This window comes from Corvus hawaiiensis, chromosome 2 (genome assembly GCF_020740725.1).
Source record: "Corvus hawaiiensis isolate bCorHaw1 chromosome 2, bCorHaw1.pri.cur, whole genome shotgun sequence".
Taxonomy (NCBI): Eukaryota; Metazoa; Chordata; class Aves; order Passeriformes; family Corvidae; genus Corvus; species Corvus hawaiiensis.
Genome location: NC_063214.1, coordinates 79,967,086 through 79,989,786, shown reverse-complemented (window position 1 = coordinate 79,989,786; position 22,701 = coordinate 79,967,086). Strand labels below are relative to the sequence as shown.

Here is a 22,701-nt window from a genome sequence, read left to right as displayed (position 1 = left end):
GTCTAATAGCTCTTGGCAAGAAGTTAGACATATTCTTCAGCAATTACAGTAACTTAATTGTACTTATCTTATAGTATTAAAGTGTACCAGGCAATTTCCTGTAATAAGCTTGATTAAGATACCTCTCATACATCTACCATCAGAGTTTTAAGTCTGCTTTAGAAGATGAATCATGCCCCATACAACCTGTTTCTTTCCATTGCCTGTAGAGTGTCCAGATGATTAGCTCATAGGTAAAAGAATACTTTGTAGAGAGATACACTTGGCCAGTTGAAGATTATCCTTCATGTCTACAATATGTGTTTGTACCAGAATGATTCTCAGGCTTTGCCTTTTTTCTATGTAAGAAAAATCAGTGTTACATTGCAATATGATTTCCCGAAATAAGAACTTCTCTATTTACAAATACACCACTTCAAGTCCCAGAATCATAAGGCATAAAAGTAGTTTCAAGCTACAAAAAAAGAACAAAGTTGGGTTGTGAGTCACACCTCAAGGGATGGTGACTCCACCACTTTCCTGTCAAGTCTCTTCCAATTGTTTACAACACTTTCTGTAAAGAAATTTTTCTAATACCTAATCTAAACCTCCCTTGGTGAACCTGAGGCCATTTTCTCTCATCCTTTCACTCATTACTTGGGAAAGAGATTGATACCCACTTCACTACAACCTCTTTTCAGGAGACCAGTGAAGTCTCCCCTCAGGCTTCTTTCCTCTAGGCTAAAAACTGCCATCGCCTTCATTGCTCCTCATAAAACTTGTGCTGCAGCTTTCACCAAATTTGTTGCCCTTCCCTGGATTCCCTCCAGCACTTTAATGTCTTTCTTCTAGTGAGGGGTGCAAAACTGAACACAGTACTTGAGATGTGGAAAGTTACTTTCTAACTACTTTATCAGCTGACTCACAGCAAAGTTCCAGTCTTGACAACACCATGGATAATATTTCTCTTTACAAAAGCATCTATGCAGAAAGCACAATAAATACAAGTTTCTATGTTCTTCTTACAAATGCCTTTCTCTGCCTATCAAAATCAGTTATAGGCTAGAGACTCTATGGTAAGCAAAATCTCTTTGTTGAGATCATCCTTGAATTTTGTGTTGATGCTTTTTTTAGTTCTCTGAGATGCAAATCATTAGACAACCTTATCTAGAAATGTCCAGGCTCTTTGCTGTTAAGGTCCTACAATCTTAAGGTGCTCTTTTTTCACTGATTTAGACTGAATGAAAAAGATGTGTATTGAACTCTTGAAAAACATTTCCTGTATTAAACCAGGCATGAGTATAGGAAGCATATTTTTGTTAAGGTTCTCTCAAGCTTTAATATCCTTGAGACTGAGGTGAAACTTGACCTTATCAAAGGTCAGTTTCCTGTCCATCAACTTGTGGAGTTACATGGATATTCCTGAAATTCTATTTCTTGTGTTTCTCACATTGTTATCCATTTTATCAGTTTTCTAACTGTTGTGGTTCTGTTAGAAGTTTTCTTTCCGGAGGGATAGTCCTTTGACAAAAGTGTTGATATCCTTAATACGTGGAATGAGGATAAATGAGTGAGACAAAGGCTGGGTTTGGTCACTATACCATTTGTACTTTATATTTGTGATGACAAAGGCTGAACCACTGAAAAGCTAGAAACATAACTGTTGCTATTAGAGATATGTAGCATATTAGGCAAAGTGACAAAATAATTGATAGGCACTTTTAAGCAGCAATTCAAGAGCTGATATAGTTCATAAATAACCCACATCAAATGGCATTGATCTAGCTAGTAATGCTAGTTGCTTTCTTTGGATGTTTAACAGACATGGCACAATTTTCTCTGAAAATGGTTCAGTCTTCTCTGGAAATAAAATGATGATCTGTTAAAGCCCTGAAATCCTTGTGACTCATCTGCTCCTGGATTATTCTGTTCTAGCATGAAACTGACAGAAAATCATGAAAGGAATAAAGAAAGAAACAAAAAAACCCATTACAACAAAACGAATTAATTAAATTTTTTTCTTTCAGCAACTTTCAGGTGGCCCATCAGTTCTTCTGGTATTGGTGCAAATTTGGTGTACCAAAGCTTTTGAGTTATTTGTGCACATTGTAAAAGCTAGACTGAGACCTCTTTAGAGATTGCTACAAAATTAAGGAAAATGGTCTCTTACAAATGACCTACTTTAATACCTAAAATTGTTTTACTTCTTGGATAGCTATATTAGCAAGATTTATATCTATTACTTGAGTTTTTAAACTGATTGTTTATAGCAAGTTTGTATCATGGATAAAACATGGACTACAAAAGAGCTGTCATAAGATACTTGAAAAACAAGCACAAAGAAATTAACTTTAGGGTAAACAAGGCATGTTTTTCCTCTGGGAAATGCTTTGTTTTACTATAGATCAGCCACACATTTCATCGCAATGTATTTACTGATCGCATGTGAAGAAGACACACCATAGCTTTGATGGTCTGTCTGCCTTTATGAATCTTATATAGATATTTGCAATGGGAATATGGGAAGAAGTTCCCTAACTACACTCATCCAGTGGGTTTACACAAGATCCTTAAGGACATTTTCTGCTTTTTACTCCATTCACTTCATAATTATTCTCTGTATTTTATTTTCTTTCATGTTCATTCCTACTGAGCACTGCTAGTTTCAGAAAGCTGCCTATAAAAATCTTAAGATCTAATTCCTGAGTAATATCACCAGTTATTGGGTACTGTGCAGTCATTTTGCATCTGTCAACCATGAGAATAATTTTTTATTAATAAATGTGTTCAGTTCAATATTCATGCTTTTCTTGAAGCTTTTTATTAATACGATGAACACCATGGGATATCTACATCCAGATCCATAACAACCTCCTCATCTAGATAAACTAAGCATTTGTTACCTGTGTTTTTTGTTGTTCTCAAAACTTCATGCCTAAACTTTTTACAAGCCTTTAGTGGGAACTTATCAGCTTTTTTTTTTTTTAATCCAAGAGCACTCTAATATAATGGATATTATGAATCATGGTTCATTTTACAAAAGGCATTTCAGCTCTTTCTCAGTGTATCACTTTAGTCTGTCTGCTAGTTAATCCACTGTTCTAAACAGTCTCTACATCTTTCTTAACAAACTCATCAGGCTTTTTTTGTCTCAGGATTTCTTTTAGAGTTCCCTTTAAAAATTGGCATTTGCCACTTTTGTGGCAGTACTTTGGCAACTGCCAGGACAGTTTCAAGCAAAAGTGTCCATGTCTATTTTTTCCACTAAATGTTTAAAAATGTTAGGTGATTAGCATGTGGTCCTGGTCATTTGCTGTAGTTCTTTTGTCAATCTGTCAATCTGTTATGCACTGTCTTCCAGTGACATTTTCCAATTTGGAACAAAATCTCTGCTGCTTTTCACATCTCATTTGGGACCCCCTTCAAGCTTCTCTGTGTGGATCAAGGAATAAAAAAACACCAACATTTCTTTTATGCTATGGGCATGGATTGTTTGAGTGCTCCCTCATACTTGTATATTGATCTTAAAAAAAACCAGATGTATTTAGAATGGCCAGAAGTTATTTGCAAGTGAGTTTTGTAATTCCTTGGTTTAGAAAAGATAAAAAATACACGAAAATTAGGGTCAGAATTATTATTTTACAACAAAAATGTAGGATACTGGCATTATGTTTTAAGTTAATTGTTTCTATAAAGCATGTTCTGGTTTCACCATGAAAGTTTAAAATGGGAAATTTTCTATTAAACTATATCTGATACCTCACATTGGCAGTTAATGTTGCAGTCCAGTACACACAAAGTAGTGAATTTTGTGATTCAAACAGTTATGGTGAAGAAGAAGAAAACTTATATCTCTACATCTTACATCCATCCCTAAAGAACCTACCAACCAGAAATCGTTTGTCAAAATTTGTCGAATGTGCATTAAAAGCACATTCCAGGAGATAAAAATTCAGCGGAGTATGCAAAGAAAATAAAACATCAGAGCAAGCCTTCTCACTTTTTGACCCACCTTTCATTCCCACCTAGTGTAAACAAAACTTGATGTAGGTCAAAACATTGAAAATCCTGTTCTGAGTAAGCTTCACTTGGGTAAACAGGATGCCTGTCTTGAATAATTCTGTTATTTTTCCCTCACGTAGTATACTCTCTCAACATGTAAATATATATGTTTATTTTTCAGCAAAGTGATATGGATTTATTTATTTCAGCTAAAAAATGTTCTGGTATTATTTGAATACTCAGGCTCTTCAAGGTAGTAGAAATATGAACCATTTTTCTTACCCTTATTATTGTAAAAATGGCTTTTCTAGTCATTCTTGCCCTTTCACAATGCGAGCAAAACTGAGACTAGATTCTAGCAACAGATGTTTCAGCTCCTTTATAGTGCCAGGTAACATAAAAATCTCTGTGCACAAATATGTCAAACATTGCTATTTTCAATAATATAATGGGAAAAAAAGAACAAAGAGTCTCCAGTGAATTTGTGTATGCATAAGCCAATTTTCAGAAGTGCTAGTCCTAAGAATTGCAGTTTGACAGACCTACTTACCTGAATGAAGTAAATATTTATTTATCAAAGATAAATTGTGAATATGTGATTCCTGACAATGGATGTACTACAGTTCAAAAACAATTTCCCACAGGATCTTTTTCACTGCATTCATACTAATAAATTTCTTCACAGAAATGCTACTTTCTACCTGTGGCAGTAGAAAAGAAGATGGTAAAAATAGAGCTTGCACTGTATTTGGAAAGTACTGTTTATGACCACATTACAAGATTATCTTTAATTCACATATCTATGACACAGATATGAGATTTGAAAGATGTTACTGAAGTCAATTAATTTAAAACAATTTTAATTAAAATTTGATTGGTTATGGTAGGCAAGTGGGAAGTCAATTTTTCATCTCCATGATTTTTCCTCAGAGACTACAGCAATTCTACTATACATCATTATAACTTTGAACATCACTGCTCTTTGATAAGATCAAACAGAATGATATAGAATAAAACAGAACACTCTGAAATGCAATGTGACTCAATAAACCAGTGAATTTTTTATATAATTTTCAAATTACTTTAAAAGTGAATGGGAAAACTTATTTGGAAAGCTATCAACCACTGCTTGAACTGTTTTTTTACAGCATTGACATATTATTCAAAGAAATCAGCTTTTTTTTGTGTATAGACAAAAAATTAAATGCTAAATATTTTTTCTGAGATTCCATAGAACTGTAGAAATAGTTTTTACCTTAGCAGATGAGTGTTTTGTAAGCTACTGAATGTAAAGCTGAATGTAAAGCATGAAAGCTACTCTGGTAATAGTTTAAATCAATAATTGGTACTGAGACAATACTTTAAATTCATCTCACCAAATCTTGGACAATTAATTAATTGGCCTACATTTCCTTAGTGACTCTAGAGAGACCTGGACCTTTTGAATTCTTCTGAATGTCAAGGAGAAAGCCCTGACCATCCTTACCAGCAAGGCTGGTACTGCTTTAAGCAGGTTGTCATGGAAAGCTCCTGAGGTTCTTCTAAAATGAACAATTCCATAATTCTGATTAAAGACTGATAGTCCAAACCACATCATGTGAGGTTCCTTTTTACACATTGGTATTTATGTTTCTGTTTAGACTTTTCACCCTCAAGATGGTCCTGTTGCACCACAGCCATATACATGAATATCAGTATGAAAGGAAGGTCATTTAAAACTGGTGTTATTACAGCAACACACCAATAAGTATATTAGAAACAAACACTGAGAGTAGAATGGAAGGGGTTTGGGGTGAAACAGCTTTTAAACCATCACATACTTGGACCACATTGAAAATTATTATAAGCAGAGACTTTGAGTGCTTTTTTCTCATCTACATATTGCACAGTTGTAATTGTCTTTAATATGAAAAATTTTTGTTCCTTAGATTCTGAAAACAAGGTAAATATCCTAGAGATTGTTTATGAAACAATCAGAAATGCCTAAAAATATGCAGTTCAATGCTTAGTTATATGATAATCTGGTTTTAACAAATGTGCAGCTATTTTGATGCAACCTAAAACATGTATCACTCTGGTTCTCAGAAGACACATTAAAATCTTGTAATGTCTGTTTAAATGAATGCCTGGGTACAAAACAGTGTGGTGCACCACATGACAAATTTTTTCCCGTCTAGGCAATAATTCATTGTGTCTATTCATTTTAAACAACTACCTCTGAAGGAAATGAGAGATAAACAATTTATGTGAAGGGGACCCGATAGCTATCACGGTCCTCTGGAAAATATGCTTTAATCACTGGTTTGTTTAACAGTTGCAGTTTATAAGTTCATAAAATGAAAGCAAAGTATTCTAAACCAGAATAAAACGCTGTTATACAATCCCATTATTCTTAAATTCTTCCACTGTGATTCATATCACATTCATATTCACATTCAGTTAACTTTCAAATATTACAATATGATACCAGATTTTAACCAGTTTAGACCCACACAGAAATATTTTTTTTTCCAAAGGTTTTTAACATGGAAAATAACATCATTTTAGGTATACGTTTTTTCTTCAACATATTACTCATTATTTGTAATAATTCAGCCATTGTCTTAGTTTCCAGCTACAGAGGTTGTTTATGTCAGCATATCATGCACTTTATATTATTACAAATTATGAAGTTACCGTACTAAGCATTAACTTTAAAGTGTGTTTCCTCTATCTATGGCCTCCTTTCTGCTTTAGCAAAGCAGAAACACTGAAAGATACTCTATATCATAGGCAGTCTAAAGAAGTTTGAAGCACAACAGATGACCTTCCCCAAAGCTGCATGATGCAATATGGATTGGAGGTTGGCTATGGTTAATGATAAAGGAATATTCAGAAAATTCCAATACGTATATTTCTTGGCATCTGAAAATTTTCCAACTTTCTTCCCAAAATTACAGCATAATTTTAGGAGAAAAAGCTTTCTTTCCCCTTCTACGCAGAGAACTACACATTCAAACTGTGCCAAAGGGAAACGTAACAAATCTCTGGGTTTTTCCAGAGTTCCATTTCCCCCCAAACCTATCTCACACACAGCTGCTTTCCCAATTGTCACAGTGAGACTCTCAGATTGCTTCTCACTCAATCCTTCCTTGATAGAGCAAACACTTAAAATCAGTCTTCTTGCCATAAGAGAAAGAAAAAAAACCCATACTTTTCTCTTTTAATGGATGATGGAGAGAAATTATTTATGAAGAAATGAATTAAAATAAAAATAAAGAAAATTAAAATAATAGCTTATGTCTAACCACTTCAATATCAGTCATGTCTTAAGTCATGAATGCTATCAGTGCCACAAATCATTAAGACACACTTATCTGTGTGTCTTGATTTTTATGGCTGACTGTGTTGATAATTGTTTTCGTGATTAGCTGAAATGCTGTAGGCCGGTGAAACCAGAACTGTTCACTAGAAGGTTATCAGTCCATTGAGTAGATTGTGGTTACTACTTTTAAATAACTTGCTTTCTGAAACTCCTGTTCCCCACTTCCTCCAGATTTTTAAACAAATAAACAAGTAAATCCTGTCTCTGGATTTTATACTGTCACACACAGGACTATCAAGAGGATGAGACAGAGCAGGGGATGACTACAGTGAAAATTTTACAGGTGTTATAGAAATGAGAGTCTATCATGCCAGTTCATTTAAGCTCCATTTATGCTCAAAGTACTTACCAAGAAACTAAAAGTGAACAAGCCCTGCAGGGCCTATTCAAAAGCATTAGCAATAAACCAGCCCCCACTGTGTCACTTAAAAGTTACAAGTTCTAATTTCATGTGGGAGTTATCTGGAAAGTTTGTCTCTACTATGATTATATCAGGCTGTTTTTATTCCCCTTCTCATACAAAGTCTCCATTTTTTTTCATGAATAATTGGCACACATCATGCGTCTGTCTCTAATCTGCACAATTATCTACCTATACTGCTTTTCAATTAAAGGATCACAGGGCACATGGCAATAGCATATTCTTGAAAGGCCACAGTCTCTATATGCAAGCTAAGAGTTTTGCTATCAGAAAAAGGGTATGCTCTGGTTTCTACCTGACATTTTGCCTTTGGTGTAGCTCAGCATGTACAAGAAATATGAAAAGCAATCCTCAGTCTCTTTCACTGACAAATATTTAACAGAACAGCAGGGCCTGAAATTGTTGGTGGCCTTGGCTCTGAATTGAAATGTCAGTAGTAGCACTATAATGCAGTGTCTATCTGTTCACACACTTCAGAGAATGAAATCTGAGTGCAATCCTTTTAGCAAGACACTTTAACATTTACCAGTGCACACATGGACACAGCAAAGAAACAAATGGCAAAAAAATATTTGAATTATTGCAAGAGGTTTTGTGATATATTATGAGCTACATTTCCAAAGGTCAAAAAGCTCTGAGTACTCAACATGGAATTACAGACTGTACAGTACTACAAGTTAGCCAATTAAAGTGTTTTTAATAGTACATATTTTGTCCTTCCACAGATGAAGTCTATATTCTAGAAATTCAGTAATTACATTTTGGAGGAAAAAGAACATGAACGCTGGTTAATTTTTCTTCAGCAAAAAATGCTGCTAAATTTTTGTAAGTCTAGCAAAAAGAAGGCATTCCAAACAAACAGACGTTGGTTTTTGAAGACAAATAACATTTTTCTCTATGACATCCAGCTCAAGAGTTAATTCCTTTTGATAACACTTGACTAAAAAGACCAAAAAAGTAGGGTCTTACCTGCAGTCAAGCACATCAAAGTTCAGTCCATGAACAGACTCTGAATCCTCAGGGAAGATTGTCAGGAATCCCATCTATTAGTCATTTGGGTAATAATGGAGACATAACAACGTCTTCCGTGCTCTTGCTTCTGTTTCAACAACTCACCTACATGGTAATTTTCTTGCCTAATCCACTCTTATGTACATTCAATTTTTAACTTCCTAGGTTTTGATCTCACTGAAGAAAACCCTTCTGTAATTTCAGTCTCTCTGTATATTCTCCTCACAGTCATGTGCTTTACAGCATACTTCAGTTTCTGTTGTCCAGTGTATCATACTTTTTCACATTTCATCTCTTCCTCCTTCTTTCTGGGTAATCTGAGTCAAAATCATGTGCCTTTAAAATAAATTAATTTAATTTTTCATTTTATCTTCTCTGGTGTATTATTTAATAAAGTACATACTCATATCTTAACTAGGTCTGGATACTTTTAGTCCTCAGAAAGTTAAAGGGACTCTAGGTTATAAATATCATACTACTACTCATGTAGAGACTGGTTTACTGTGTGAATTAAAATTTTAGGTTCCTACTGTCTCACCTCTATTTGGTTTATTCGTCATGAAGATATGAGTTAATTCTGCCACGACCACCCTTCTACACACCTTTATTCAGCCGTGTTGTTGTGATCTTTCAATAAATTAGCTTATTTCCTCTGCCTACTCCCTCACATTCTCTCATAAAATTTCCTGGGTTTATATTCTTCTGCCTCTACATTTAGCATGGACTTTCTCTAGGTAAAAGAGAAGCAGTCCAGTAAATTTTACTTTCCTATTATATCCCCTTCACCTGTTACCAAAGTCAACGCTTCTCATCTGCCTTTTTAAACAGATTTTATTTTGTTCATTCGAATTAAAGTAAAAGATTTCAATGCACTGTTAAACAAAGGGCAGATGCTTTGAGTAGTCTTCCGTTATGAATCTTAGTAAATTCTAATGTATTAATTTAAAATCACTCTGTGGCCCAGAGAACAGACATAGATTATGTAGATAAAATATGCATAGTTATCATGTCATCCTCTGCAGGTTTTTTCCCCAATTCATTATGCTGTATATATTGTCGTATATCAGCACACAATGAAAAAAGAGTGCTGTAAGTTTCCCCTTGTAGAGGCCTTAGTAAAGTAGTTTTTATATCTCATAGTTAATTCTAGCTGTTCTCTCCTTAAAACCAGTATCAAATAATGAAAGGCAATCTAAAGCCAGTTCTTCTTCCTAGATGGATGGTGAGTATATACAAGGTTAGGTTCAATTCTGTGCATTCAACATCTAAGTGCCTGGAGGTTGACTATACACTAATTATCTGTGTATCTATCACAGTCAAAGGGCATCTGGGGATCTATTCCATTTCTTTAATAGAGGCACACTGTGTAATTGGCCATGCTTGACTGTCACCATAGCTTCTTTTTCATATCTGAGATCTGGCACTGGACCACAGTACCCCGGCTCATTGGCTCAAAGGACTCCAAAGACTCCACGTTCAGGTGACCTATTTTAGGGATGAAGGAGTAGCTCTCCAAACTGTGCTGTGCACACCTGTTAATATTTTCTTAGGTTCCAGCAAAAAAAAGCCTCAGCATCGTTGGAAGAGGGGGAATGGGTAAGGAAAGCAGGGTGTGATAGACACGACAGCAGAGGCATGGCATACTCCTCCAGAGAAGCAGCAAGGTCCAGGCAAGATACTTTAGGGCATCTCAAATGGCATATTCAGGTAACTAAATCCCACCCTAATACTCTTATCTTCATTGACTATAGCAGGGTGGGGTGGATTGACCCTGGCCAGCAGCTTGGTAAGTCCTCCTGTTCCAAGGAAGGAAGGAAGGAAGGAAGGAAGGAACGAACGAAAACATGCAGTCTATATATATTTTACTCATGCTTTCACCAGAGAAATTTAAAAATAAAGTGAAATGGAGAGAGAGAAATGAATGCTAAGCTTAGTGGTGATTTTTCCTGGTTAATTTAAGATATCTACATAGGCAGAGGCAAAATTATAATATCTAAAAAATGAGTAAATTAACCAAGTGAGCTGTCGAAGAGAGAAAGAGAAGAAAGTCACATCTGCCATACTGATGAATACATCAAAAGAAAAATAATCAATATAACATTTTTAAATATAAATCAGTTATTTTAATTCCAGGTCATTGTCAGAATGTGGTTATGGTGGTTAGAATTACATAAATGCTCCCATCGCAAACAGGAGTCAGATAACTGGGAAGACAAAGCATTAGATACTTTGGAGAGAAATGTACTGTTATAAGAAGACTCCAGACCCTTCTGTGCCTTTCTTTGTACTTTAAGAACTCTGAGTTTTATCCCAGAGATAAGATTATGGCTAGATTGACAAATGGTACCCAAGCATTCTGTTCTGCTGACAAAAAAAATATTATTTAAATTAAAAACCAGAAAACCACCATCTTTTTATTCCTTTTCAGTCTAATACCTTGAGTAATACATTCAAAAAGGACCTCTGTTAAAAAGACCTGTTATAAAAAAAATGAGAACAAAAAATGTTAAGAAAACAACCAATTTTTCTAGCAAACTCTATACCCTTGTCTCATGGTGCTTTTCTTTGGCTCTGGACATGGGATTTTAATGACACTGCTCCAAGTTATCTTGCTTTTTTGTCTGGTTAAAGATGGGTGACAAGAGTTTTCTGGGCAAATCTACGCTGCTCCATATCAAGGCGGGGTGAGAGGAAAAAATTCAACACACACTTTGCAGAGTTATTAATCAACACTTAGTTTGAGACATTCTAGGGGATTTAGAAATTCAGCAAGAATAGTGGAGGTTAAAGTGGGAAGGGAAAGTCATTATTTATGTAACTGAGTGATAGGTGAACACATTAGAGCTTTCTTTCATCTTCAGGAAGCCTTGTATGTTACTTATCTTTGATAGGACTTACCTTAGATAAACGTAGCTGTCAAAAAAGTAAGTCATTATGCTAGCATTTTCCTTAGGTTCCTTGTAGATTCAGTGGGAAGAGCAGATGTTTCCAGCTGAAGGAGACTATTCTTAACTCAGCAGGATCTCAGTATAAATCAGTCTGTCTGTAGTATATGCTTGCCTATATAATTCACACAATTACTGCTCTCAGAGCATAGCTCACATTTCTGTCCCTTCCACATGCCATTCACTTTTAATTCCTTGGTAAGCATTCCCTCAAAATCCAGAAATTATTTTAAAATAATGATTCTTTATTCTTTGTTTTTAAATGTCATGGGTTTGCACCTTAGTTTCTTGGTGAAGGTTGAAGTGTGGTTCCAGCTCACCATTTATCCCACATCTTAGTTTTGTGACCAAACTCTTGGACGTGCATCTATAGCAAATGTGGTGAATGATCACTTGACAAAACTATCTAGGTTAGTGAACTTGACTGTTTTTCAAAGTGTCACTTTTAAATATGATAAATATATATTCAACATAACAACATAACTAGGTTTAATTGTGTATTTTAAAGGTGTATTTATATATTTTAAATTTCTCACCACTATATAAAGAACTGTAGAGATATAAACATTCTCATATCAAGTTAAAAGTACAAAAATCCTACAATTCACATGAGAAGTTGTCCCAAAAACAATGAGCACCAAAAAAAATACTCAAAGGTATACAAATGCAGCAATGAAGAGGCCAGGTCATAACTAAAGCTTGCTATTTTTTACATGTCTCAAGAAAATAATGGCTGACTGTAAATTTTTAAAACTGTGTATAAAACTTTTGTTAGAAGGTGAGAAGTTCAAAATCTAAAGGAAACAGCATTGTTATAAGTGTCTGTGATACAATAGAAATTGCAACTAGATATAATATTTTTTTTAAAGTTTCTGCTTCTTAGAAAGGACTTTGTATTCAGATCTTAAATGAAAGATGACTTCATCTTTTCACCTGATGAAGTTGGAAAATTTATATGTTTAATCATCACTAGAACTCTAAAGACAACATTTATTGATAGGTATGAATTTTTTTAACATTCACATCTTTTTGCAGAATATAGTCAGCAAGTTCATTTTGACTTCTACCTGACATGCGGTGGCCCAAGTAATCTTTCCATCTGCAGATAACAATAAGGTTACAAACAGATTTGAGATATAATGACCCTTAACTGGACTTATTTTACCTTCACTGGAATGAATCCCACATGTATTTAGCTGCTGAATTATTAACCTACTTTAAACCCATCCTTGGGCTTTTTAAATTTTATAAAAATACAGAGATAAACCTTCAGAGTGTGATTCATCCAATCTGAAGATAAGAATCTAAGATAATTAGGAGGAATAACCATCCTCTGACAGGGTCTATTTCTTCCATATAACTGCAGAGCAAGCCTATATAACTGTGAAAAGAATGAAACAGACAGTGAAAGCAATTCTAATGTCTGACATCCAAGTGTAGGAGTACAACATAACTCAAGGAAGAACACACTGAAATAACTGAGCAGCACAGGACAGCATTTATGTCCAAATATAACTATCTGTTCTAAACTGAATGCCTAGGTTTGCTCTGGAGACAAAGCCACTGGGAGTTTCCATGGCTCACTTCTAAGGTGGTGTTTCATGATGTGAAAATGTTTCATGATGTGAAAGTGCTAAAACCAATGGCTGTCTCCAAGTAATTTTGAAATACAAGCATACAAACTCACACTGCCACAGACTTAAAACCTAGGGGATTGCTTTGTCTTCCAGATTTCCCAGATGATATTTAACCCTGACCAGTGACAGGACTGGAGGAAACATGAAGCTGAGTCAAGGGAGGTTTAGGGTGAGCATCAGGAAAAGGCTCTTCACCCAGAGATTGGCTGTGCACTGTAACAGGTTCCCCAGGGAAGCGGTCACAGCATCAGCGTGACAGAGTTTAAGAAGTGTTTGGACAATGCCCTCAAAGTGTTTGGACAATGCCCTCAAAGTGTTTGGACAATGCCCTCAGATACATGGTATGATTCTTGGGGATGGTCTTTTCAGGGCTGAGTTGGACTCGATGGTCCTTGTGGGTTATTCTATGTTTCTATGATTTGAAGTACCAACAGCAAAATGTTCTTGGCATAGATTGGTTTTCTTCATCCCCAAGCCAGTAACTATCTGTGCTTTACTCCTGTGTCTTTGAGGAAAAGTAAGCAGCATCAGTGGTGCAGTACTCCAATGAACTTACATTAATTTGCACTGACGCAACTCTCAGTTACTTAAGGAACATTAAATTTATTATAATTTTAAATAGAACAGTGAAAAATAAAACAGTAATGCTATTTTCTAGAGTAAAACAGGCCTAGGTCTAGGTCTAGGTGCAGGTGTAGGCAGAGGTGTAGGCATGTAAGGCTTTTCATTGTATGACTTATATTTAAATATTTTTACACACACACACATGCACTCAGGGTTCAAATCCCAGTTTAGTAGTATCTTAAACTGGGACCTGAACATTGAGAGGTGCTCCATGTGAATCCCCTGTGCACTAGATAATTTAAGACAATGATTGTCATTAAGGCACCTTCTATCACCACTCAGTCTCTAACAAATTTTAACTAATTTTCTTTTGATTTTTCAGAGCACACCTTAGAAAACCAAAAACAAACCAAAAACCCCAACCTAACAAAAAAAACCCTCAACCCAAAATAAAAAATGTCCAATAACAATAATAGTTAATATAACCAAGACTGATTCCTTATTTAAATCATGTTAGCTAATCTCATTTCTCCAAATAGCCAGCTGAGTGTAATGCAAGAAGAACGTCCAAAATTGTATATATATATAAATATATATAAAGTGAGTTTTTTGTTCATGGAAAATAGTTCTAGTTAATGAAATTTTGATTAACTCTTTATAATTCCAGTCAGTAGAACAAAACATGAGAGTAAACAGTGCAGCAATTAAATATTATTAGTCTACTTAGGGCTTATGTATGAAAAACATTGTTAAAGGAAAATTTGATCTAAGAGAAAGAAATAACTGCAATGAATATGTGCAGTGCTTGAGCAGTTACAACATTAATTGTTTATAACTAAACATCAACAACACTTCTAAGGAAATGCCTGTAAATTAAGGTTTATGGATTAACACGTATCCATGGTGCTTCACTGTCAGGAAAGTGCTCAGCTTATCACACAGCAGATCATCCAGAGAAACAATAGAGAACAAGGCCAAACACATGAAAAAGACTTCTACTTCAAAACAGAAAAGAAAAAAAAAACCAACAAAAAAGCCTTTTGCAATTTAGTTTGAGAACATATCTCCTAAGCAAATCTCACAGCAGCAGTAAACCAGAAAGTGCTCATTTTCCTATGACAGAGTTTCATGTGATCTTTTGAACTGCATCACCAATTATCAATTTCCTGCCTCCTATGGCTCCTGGATGAAGAGGTAGACACATTGATCAAAATGTTACTAAAGCATCAATTGGCAAGAGATGTCTGGATGCTATTTCAACACTTTGCCCTTTTCATCAGGTTCAGGGGGAGGTGATAAAAAAAAGGAGTTTCCTACCAGACCCTAATTTTTCTGAAATAAACAAATGTATTCTTATTCAATCCTTCATAAATAGGCCAAAAAGTAGAGTTTGCAAAAATAAAATCTATTAGCTACTTGTAATGTAAAATCTTACAGGAGATATGTAAGAGTAAAAAATTTAAACAGTGTTTTATATGATTTTGTACTTCAAAAAGTTAAGAACTGCAAGGTAGCTTAAAAGATATGAATTACAGGTGATTTAACAGTAGGAAAAATGTGGTGTGACTTTTTCCATCACTTTGACTTCAGTGTTAGAAGCCAAGTACAAAATATGACACAGCCTTCTGATAACGTGAAACTCTGCAGCCTTACAGGGTCCAAATGGAGCCCTCTCATTGCTAGCAGCCCTCAAGGCAACTAGAGCTGGCTACTGCCCAAGTTGTTTCAGTTCTAGCTTAGCTTTCTATGTACATGTGGCACAATCCTTTTTTGTTAGAAGAAATTTGGTATATTTCTGTAACAAATCAATGGTTAAAAAATAGCATTCATTCTTTGTAGTTATATCACCATGAACTGCTAGAGTAGAAGTCAACAACCCCTAGTTACAGCTGGGCATATCTGAGTTATGGGATCCTACCTCCCATGACACTTTTTCACTTCTTGCATTGCATCTTGCTGTTGGAGGACAGAGAATAAAGCCAATTTCCTGGCCTGTTTTGATAGGGAACTGTTGCAGTGGGGAACTTCCAAATGGATTGGGGAAATTCCGGTATCCACTGAGAACAGAGCAGTACCTGCTCCCAGTTGTTTGTTAATAAAACATAAATGCAACAACCAATACATTGGGAGAAAAAAAAAAAAGGCCTAAAAATACAGGCATCAGAGAATTCATTTCCTGGTTTAGAAAGACTGCTCTTAACAGCAATAAGTTGCAACAAATATGTAACTTTCAGGTAATAAAGCATGCCCTCGGTATGCCTTTTCTCATATACTGATATATTTTTTAAAACTACTATAGATCACAGATTACCAAAGGACAGAATTTTGAAGTTGTTTCTGGTTTTGGAAGTGCATATGTAAAATATACATGCAATCAACATGCAGTTGTCATAAAATAATAGTGCTATTCCTTAGGGTTCCTGTGCTTTCCCAAGAGATAAGGAAATAATTTTGTGCGTCTTGATTTTATTACCTTACCTTCTCTTCTTAATTTCATTCTATTTCTTTTCTCTTTTTTATTATGTATTAGAAAAAAAGTAATCCCCTTTGTATTATGTGCCCAGAACATTAACAGATGCATTCAGAACTCTTTTTACAGCACCTTAAGGATTAGAAAGTGTTTTATTTCTGCTGTTTTAAAAACAATTCTTTCAATATCTGGCAGATATTCTGCTGATCAGATTCAAACAAGGTGAATAAAAATATTCCCTCTGTTACAATGACTTACAAGTTTTATCTCCTAACTCAATAAACTCATAATATATCCCGTAGGTTACTGAACATCAGTGAGCTGTATGCTATGAACCATTTTTCTCCCAGCTAGCTTTATATTATCCAGTTTAGAGACACAAAACATTCAATTTTACCAACCTGTTGATTTTTACTTTATTTAAACTAAACAGTGTAGAGAAGTACAATGCTGGAAAATTTGCAGACCTACTTTTAATGACTATCAGTAACCTACGAGAGTTGTAAGTAAAATGGGAAAAAGGGCTGACATACTAAGACTTCAAGACTTCGGTAAAGATGTGTCTCTAGGAAACATAGTGTTTATATCACAAAATAAATTCGTAAGTCTTCCTTTCATTCAGCTCTGCCAATTTTTACAATGAGATTTTGTCAGAAATTGGACAGTCTTCCTACCCCTTCCAGTTAAGGATTAGCAGAAAAGTTCTGGTATCTAGCATATCTGACTTGTTTTTCCTTCTCGCTCTTTCACTCTGAGAATAAGGGTGAGATGATACCCTAGATACCTGAAGGATAGAATACTATTAGCTTTGGGGTTTTTTCAAAGCCCTTTTACTTGATTTCAAGTCAGGATGAAATTGAACTGGAGCCAGCACTCTAGGAGTGCACCTAGTGCACTTCAACAACTAATCACATAATAATAATAATAATAATAATAATAATAATAATAATAATAGAACTAGACTGGAGCTAGACTTCATTAAACCCCTCAAATATTTATAGTGCTGGCCCCGGAAAACACGTGTTTTTCTATACAAATCTCATCAAGTCCCACTACTTGCTCCAAAACAAAGTAGTACTTCAAAAGGGTCAAAAGAGTAAGGTTGCTGTCGGGCACAGAAGAAAGCTTAGATGGCTCATGACTCTCAATCACCCGTGAATAAAACGGCAGACTAGTCACTCATTTTGTAAGAGCTCCTGAAGAAACACGTGTTATACTACAGTTCTAGAAATGAAGTTAAAGTACATTTTCCTATAACCACTGCTGACCTGGACTGGATTTCATGAAGAGCCCTACAGATAGGGGCAGCATGTTCTCCCACTACTGGCCTCTTGGATCACCCAAGGAGTCTACTTCTCCTAAACCACAATAATCCAAAAGATCTTCTAATCCAATTTTATATGGTCTGTAAATAAAGAATAATTTTTTTCTATTGGAAACAGATGAGATTATCATGCATCTGTTTATTTTCATATGTGAAATTCTTAACTACTTGACCTCACACTTGGATTCATCTGTGAAAATACAGTGATGCGATTTACACAAGAGAACCATTAATTTCAGTCTCCTTAAAATAAACATTACAGGAAGATCCCCAGTGTTTTCTCACTGAGAAACTTACCTCATTTATGACATATGTGGTTTCTATATGATAAGGTACTGTATGCAAGATGGATCAAAACTGAAATAATAATGAATTATTTTACATCTGAAGATTCAATGACTGTTCAAATGCAGAAAAATAACTCCATGATTTGTAAATAAACTGTTTACTTGTATGTTTTATTTAGGCATGTTCAAACCTGATTTTAATGTCATCTGTCAATCTGTTCTATGACAATCAGTGTAGAAATACACTGTTAATTTTCTGGTTTGCTCTAGAAAGATGAGTTTCCTTCATACTTGGAGTCTAGTGTTACTATGAATTCTACTTTATTATTTCAGTTTAGAACTAAAAATACATTGAACATTTTTTCAAGCATTTTGTCTCCTCCTATTTCATCCCTTTTATTTTGCACCTGGAACAGGACAATCCTGATTGTGTGTATAGACCAGGGGATGAGAGGCTGGAGAGAAGTGCCATGTAAAGGGACCTGGAGGTCCTGGTTGATGGCAAGTTAAGTGTGAGTCAGCAGTGCCCTGGCAGCTGAGGGCCAACCCTGTCCTGGGGGGCATCAGGCACAGCATTTCCAGCTGTCGTGTGACTGTCGGCGATGGAAGAGACGGGGCAGATTGCTTGGATGCAATAAGCTGGTTTTATTGATACAGAGCTGAGTATTTATACCTTTTCAGCAGTAAGTAAAAATAGATTCTTATATAAGCAACAATCACTATAACAACCATATCTATGTTTCTTAATAACATTGCAAAACTAGAAGCTAGCACTAACCGGCACAGGTACATACCAAGCATGCCGCTCCCTTATGCTATTTCATGGTAGGCCGTGCTGCCTGCCATGGTTTGCAGCTTAGCAGTGTTAGCGCGTCCATTTCTGACATGAGTTTAGCAGTGCTCTCACTTCGGCTTTCTAGCTGTATCTCCACAGCCAGCTGAGCAAGGGGATTTTCCTGCTCTGCTCTGCACTGGGGTGGCCTCATCTTGAGTACTGGGGGCAGTTTTGGGCACCATAATATAAAAAAAGACATTAAGCCATTAGAGAGTGTCCAAAGGAGGGCAAGGAGGATGGTGAAGGGTCTGGAGGGGAAGCCGCATGAGGAATGTCTGAATTCACTTGATCTGTGCAGCCTGGAGAAGAGCAGACTGAGGGGAGAGCTCATTGTGGTCTTCAACATCTTCACAAGGGGAAGTAGAGGGGCAGGTACCGATCCCTTCACTCTCATGACCAATGAACTCCAGGAAATGGCATGAAGCGAAGTCAGGGGAGGTTTAGGTTGGATACCAGGAAAAGGTTTTCATCCAGAGGGTGACCGGGCACTGGAATGGGCTCCCTAAGGAAGTCATGACAGCAAGAGCCTGTCTGAGTTCAAGTAGCATTTGGATAACACTCTCAGGCACATGGTGAGATTCTTGGGATGTCTTGCACAGGACCAGGAGAAGGACTCAATGGTCCTGATGGGCCCCTTGCAACTCAGCATATTCTATGATTCTATTAATGAATTATTATGTCAGAGTGCACACAATAAATAAATAAATAAATAAAACATAACTCTAAAATTCTTGTACAAAAGTATTGCACTATTTCAGAAATTAGGTTTATGGATTTCAAAATACAAACTCTATAGTCCTTTTACTAAAAAAACCCCAAAAAAACAAAAGAACCCCCTCACTATTCTTTCTAGTGGATTTTACATAATATACTTTTATAATATATATATAATAAACTTTTCATTTGAAAGTAGATGCCTGTCTAGGAAAAGGTAACTGTAACAAATACTTGATACGTGTTCAACCTCCTAGACATTGCTGTTGCTATCTCATTCCTATCTTCCTCTGTAAGTCACAACAAACAGAAAAGCAATGCATCTTAAATTTTGGTAAAAGATGTGTGATCTCAGCACTCTGTTAAATCCTCATCATTGTCAGAAGCTTGCTCATTCCACTGAAAGACTTTGCAATTTTTCCTTCGTGTGCAATAAGGGGAATGTGGCATGCAGTGAATGCTTTTGCTAAATCCCAGCAGAAGCTCCCAGAACTAGCTCTATCAAATTTGCAAAAGAATACTACCAAAAAAATCACTCTGAATCTGCTTTTTTTCTTGTAGTCATTGTACTCCCTTGAACAAAGACTAGTGGCATCACATCATTGTATGGAACCAGCAGAAAAGGTCCATCCACATCTAGCTGTGCATTGTTATCATCTCAGTGATCCTTTTTCCAGTCCTTTGAGTAGCCCTGCTGACCTGAGAAAAAGGCCATTTTTCATGTAGCTAAATAGTGCAGGTAACAAAGTATATTTATTCTCCTTCCACAGGCACTGAAAAGTAATCCATGTGTGTCAATATTTTATATTATACCAAATAGTGCCCAAAATATCTGACTGCGGAGAATGGTATGGTTTGATCAATTCCTGTTACCAAAAAATTCCCCAAACCCATCCCAAGAACCCTGAAAAAAGGCTTTGGACTGGACTTAGCAGTGATAATGTACTTCATGCAGGCAGAAAGGAAGCCCAGTTGGGAAGGATTCATCAGGGACTGGCAGAAGTCCTGTTTCCAGTTCCAGAAAGATGTTAATGGGAGCAGTGAGCTGCACTCTCCTAAAGACTGAGTTGTACTTAGTCTCATGATTAGCCTTAAGAATGTAGGAGTTTCAATGGTTGAACTTGATAATCTTGGAGGTCTTTTACAACCTTGATGATTCTGTGATTGCATGGCCTGTGAGACTTAGCAGGACACTTAGGAGCACAGTGCATTAAGCACTGTCAGCCAATGAAATGAGTGTTACTAGCTGACAAATGCAATGTGCACGATGACTGTCTAGACTTGAGAAGAGTTTTCAGTGTTGCCTGGTGGTGCCTGTGACAGGGACACTAAAGAACCAGAGGATCTGCTACAGAACTGAAGATGAAAGTGGCAAATAGACCTGAAGTCTCCCACTCTTCTTTTCCTTATCATGTTTAGGATTATTAACAGGGGATTGCTGCAAAGTTTACCATAATCTTTGTGGCTACCTACAGCCAGTGATGTTCATCAGGTGCTTCCACAATAAAAGAACATAAATTTTTCCCTGTATGTTTCACAATCTCAAAATAAGTATTTTCAATTCGATTAAAAATCACCATTTTAAAAACCAAAATATGCAGTTGATGGGTCCTTTTTAGCTCAAAAGTTTTTAAAATATTCATTGATGCATAAATCAAAAGACCCTGAGGTTACCACAATAAAAAAGAATGACAGAGCAAAGAGAATTCTTCAGAGCAATACTTTCTTCATGTTTACATGTTTCCCTAGGCATTTTATTTTGGCTGTTAGGACAAGCTGTAGAAGTGAAGTAAGAAGTGTGACTTTCTCTAAGCCATCTCTAATTGTAAAGCTTAGAAAATTACTTATTGCCTGTCTCTTTGCATAGAAGCAATTACTATTTTTAAATGGTTAACTTTTTCTTGCTGTGCTTGATAATATATGATATGTATTTATCCCTTTTGGAGTTCAGCTTGAGATGTATTGCATTCTTTAGCCTAGTATTATGCTGAAATGTACTGGATATTAATAAGTTATCATCATTCATTCAGACAGAGCTGATATTATTGCAACATCTAAACTGTTCTATCTTTGCACTACACTCCTTTCTTTCTTTTCCATTAAAATTCTATGATTCTATGATTATCCAAAAATGTCAAACTGGGATCATGGTCCTAAACTAATGACTCTGAATGATTTTAGAGGTTTATAGACCAAACTCTTCTTTAAAATTCAAATTATATTAAATGTGCAAAGGAGTAGTGATGAAAAAGGAATAGTGGTGAAAACATTAGCTCATGTCGGGCACAGCTAGAAGTCCTAATTCCCAGATGCAGAAATGTGTTGCCTCATGAAACTTTCTCCAGGATGTTGTGAATCTGAAATTCCTGTATGCAAATAGGTTTGGCTTCAACAGGAAATAAAGAGGCGGCTCCCACCTTAACCTGTAGCGGGAGTTTCCAACCCACTCCTGATTTAGGCTGAGACAGAACTCAGGTACCCACTCTTGAAACACTGCTGTATCCACAATTTCCATACAACATTTTGGCAGTGCAAAGACCAAAAGGCTGCCTTTTCAATGAAAAAGAGGAGTCAGAGAACATACCTATCTGTAGGAGTGAGTTTCAGAGACTTGCAATTGCAAATTCAGAGTATAAATCTAAGTGAGCCTCCATTTCAAGAAAACTCCTCTCTGCTGTCCCTTGTGCATCCATGCCTGTACAATGAGGGCTGCGATGACACTCCTTGGAACTCCATTTTCCCGATTACATGCAATACATTGAATATAAGATTGAAACTTTATTTTACATTTTTCACAACCAGCAACTTACATGGACTTTGATATTATAAAAGGAAGGGAATCAAACGAGCAGAAAAGGAACTGATGATCTTGTGACACAGTTCTAGACGTGAGGTCTGATTCTCTTACAGATATTGAAATGGGGTAAATGGGACTTCAGTGAAGTAGAGAATTAAGGCACATATAAATTATTTTGATCACTTCTCAGCTTTAGAAACTATTTTGAGGCTCTTCCTTCCAACCAGTAATTATCAAAATTATTTTGAAGAGATAATGATTTCTGACTCAAGAGTCATACTGTGCGCTTCACTGCTTATTTGCTAAAGTTATGTGATAAGCCAGACCTCTTAGCCTACTTAACATCTACTC

At 36.0% G+C, this 22,701-nt stretch overlaps 1 protein-coding gene across 8 annotated transcripts in view; it reads right to left on the bottom strand.

Annotated features, from left to right (window-relative positions):
- Window positions 1–22,701, bottom strand: part of GPC5 (glypican 5) — a 620,145-nt gene that overhangs the window by 199,556 nt on the left and 397,888 nt on the right. Inside the window, exon 9 of one of the 8 annotated variants that reach the window (XM_048295764.1) lies at window positions 19,031–19,341. The exons of the other annotated variants lie outside the window; for them this stretch is intronic. Coding sequence (XP_048151721.1) covers window positions 19,280–19,341 — 62 coding nt within the window. The 3' untranslated portion in view covers window positions 19,031–19,279. Of the gene's footprint in view, window positions 1–19,030; window positions 19,342–22,701 lie in introns of those variants that run through there. 8 annotated transcript variants of the gene reach the window in all.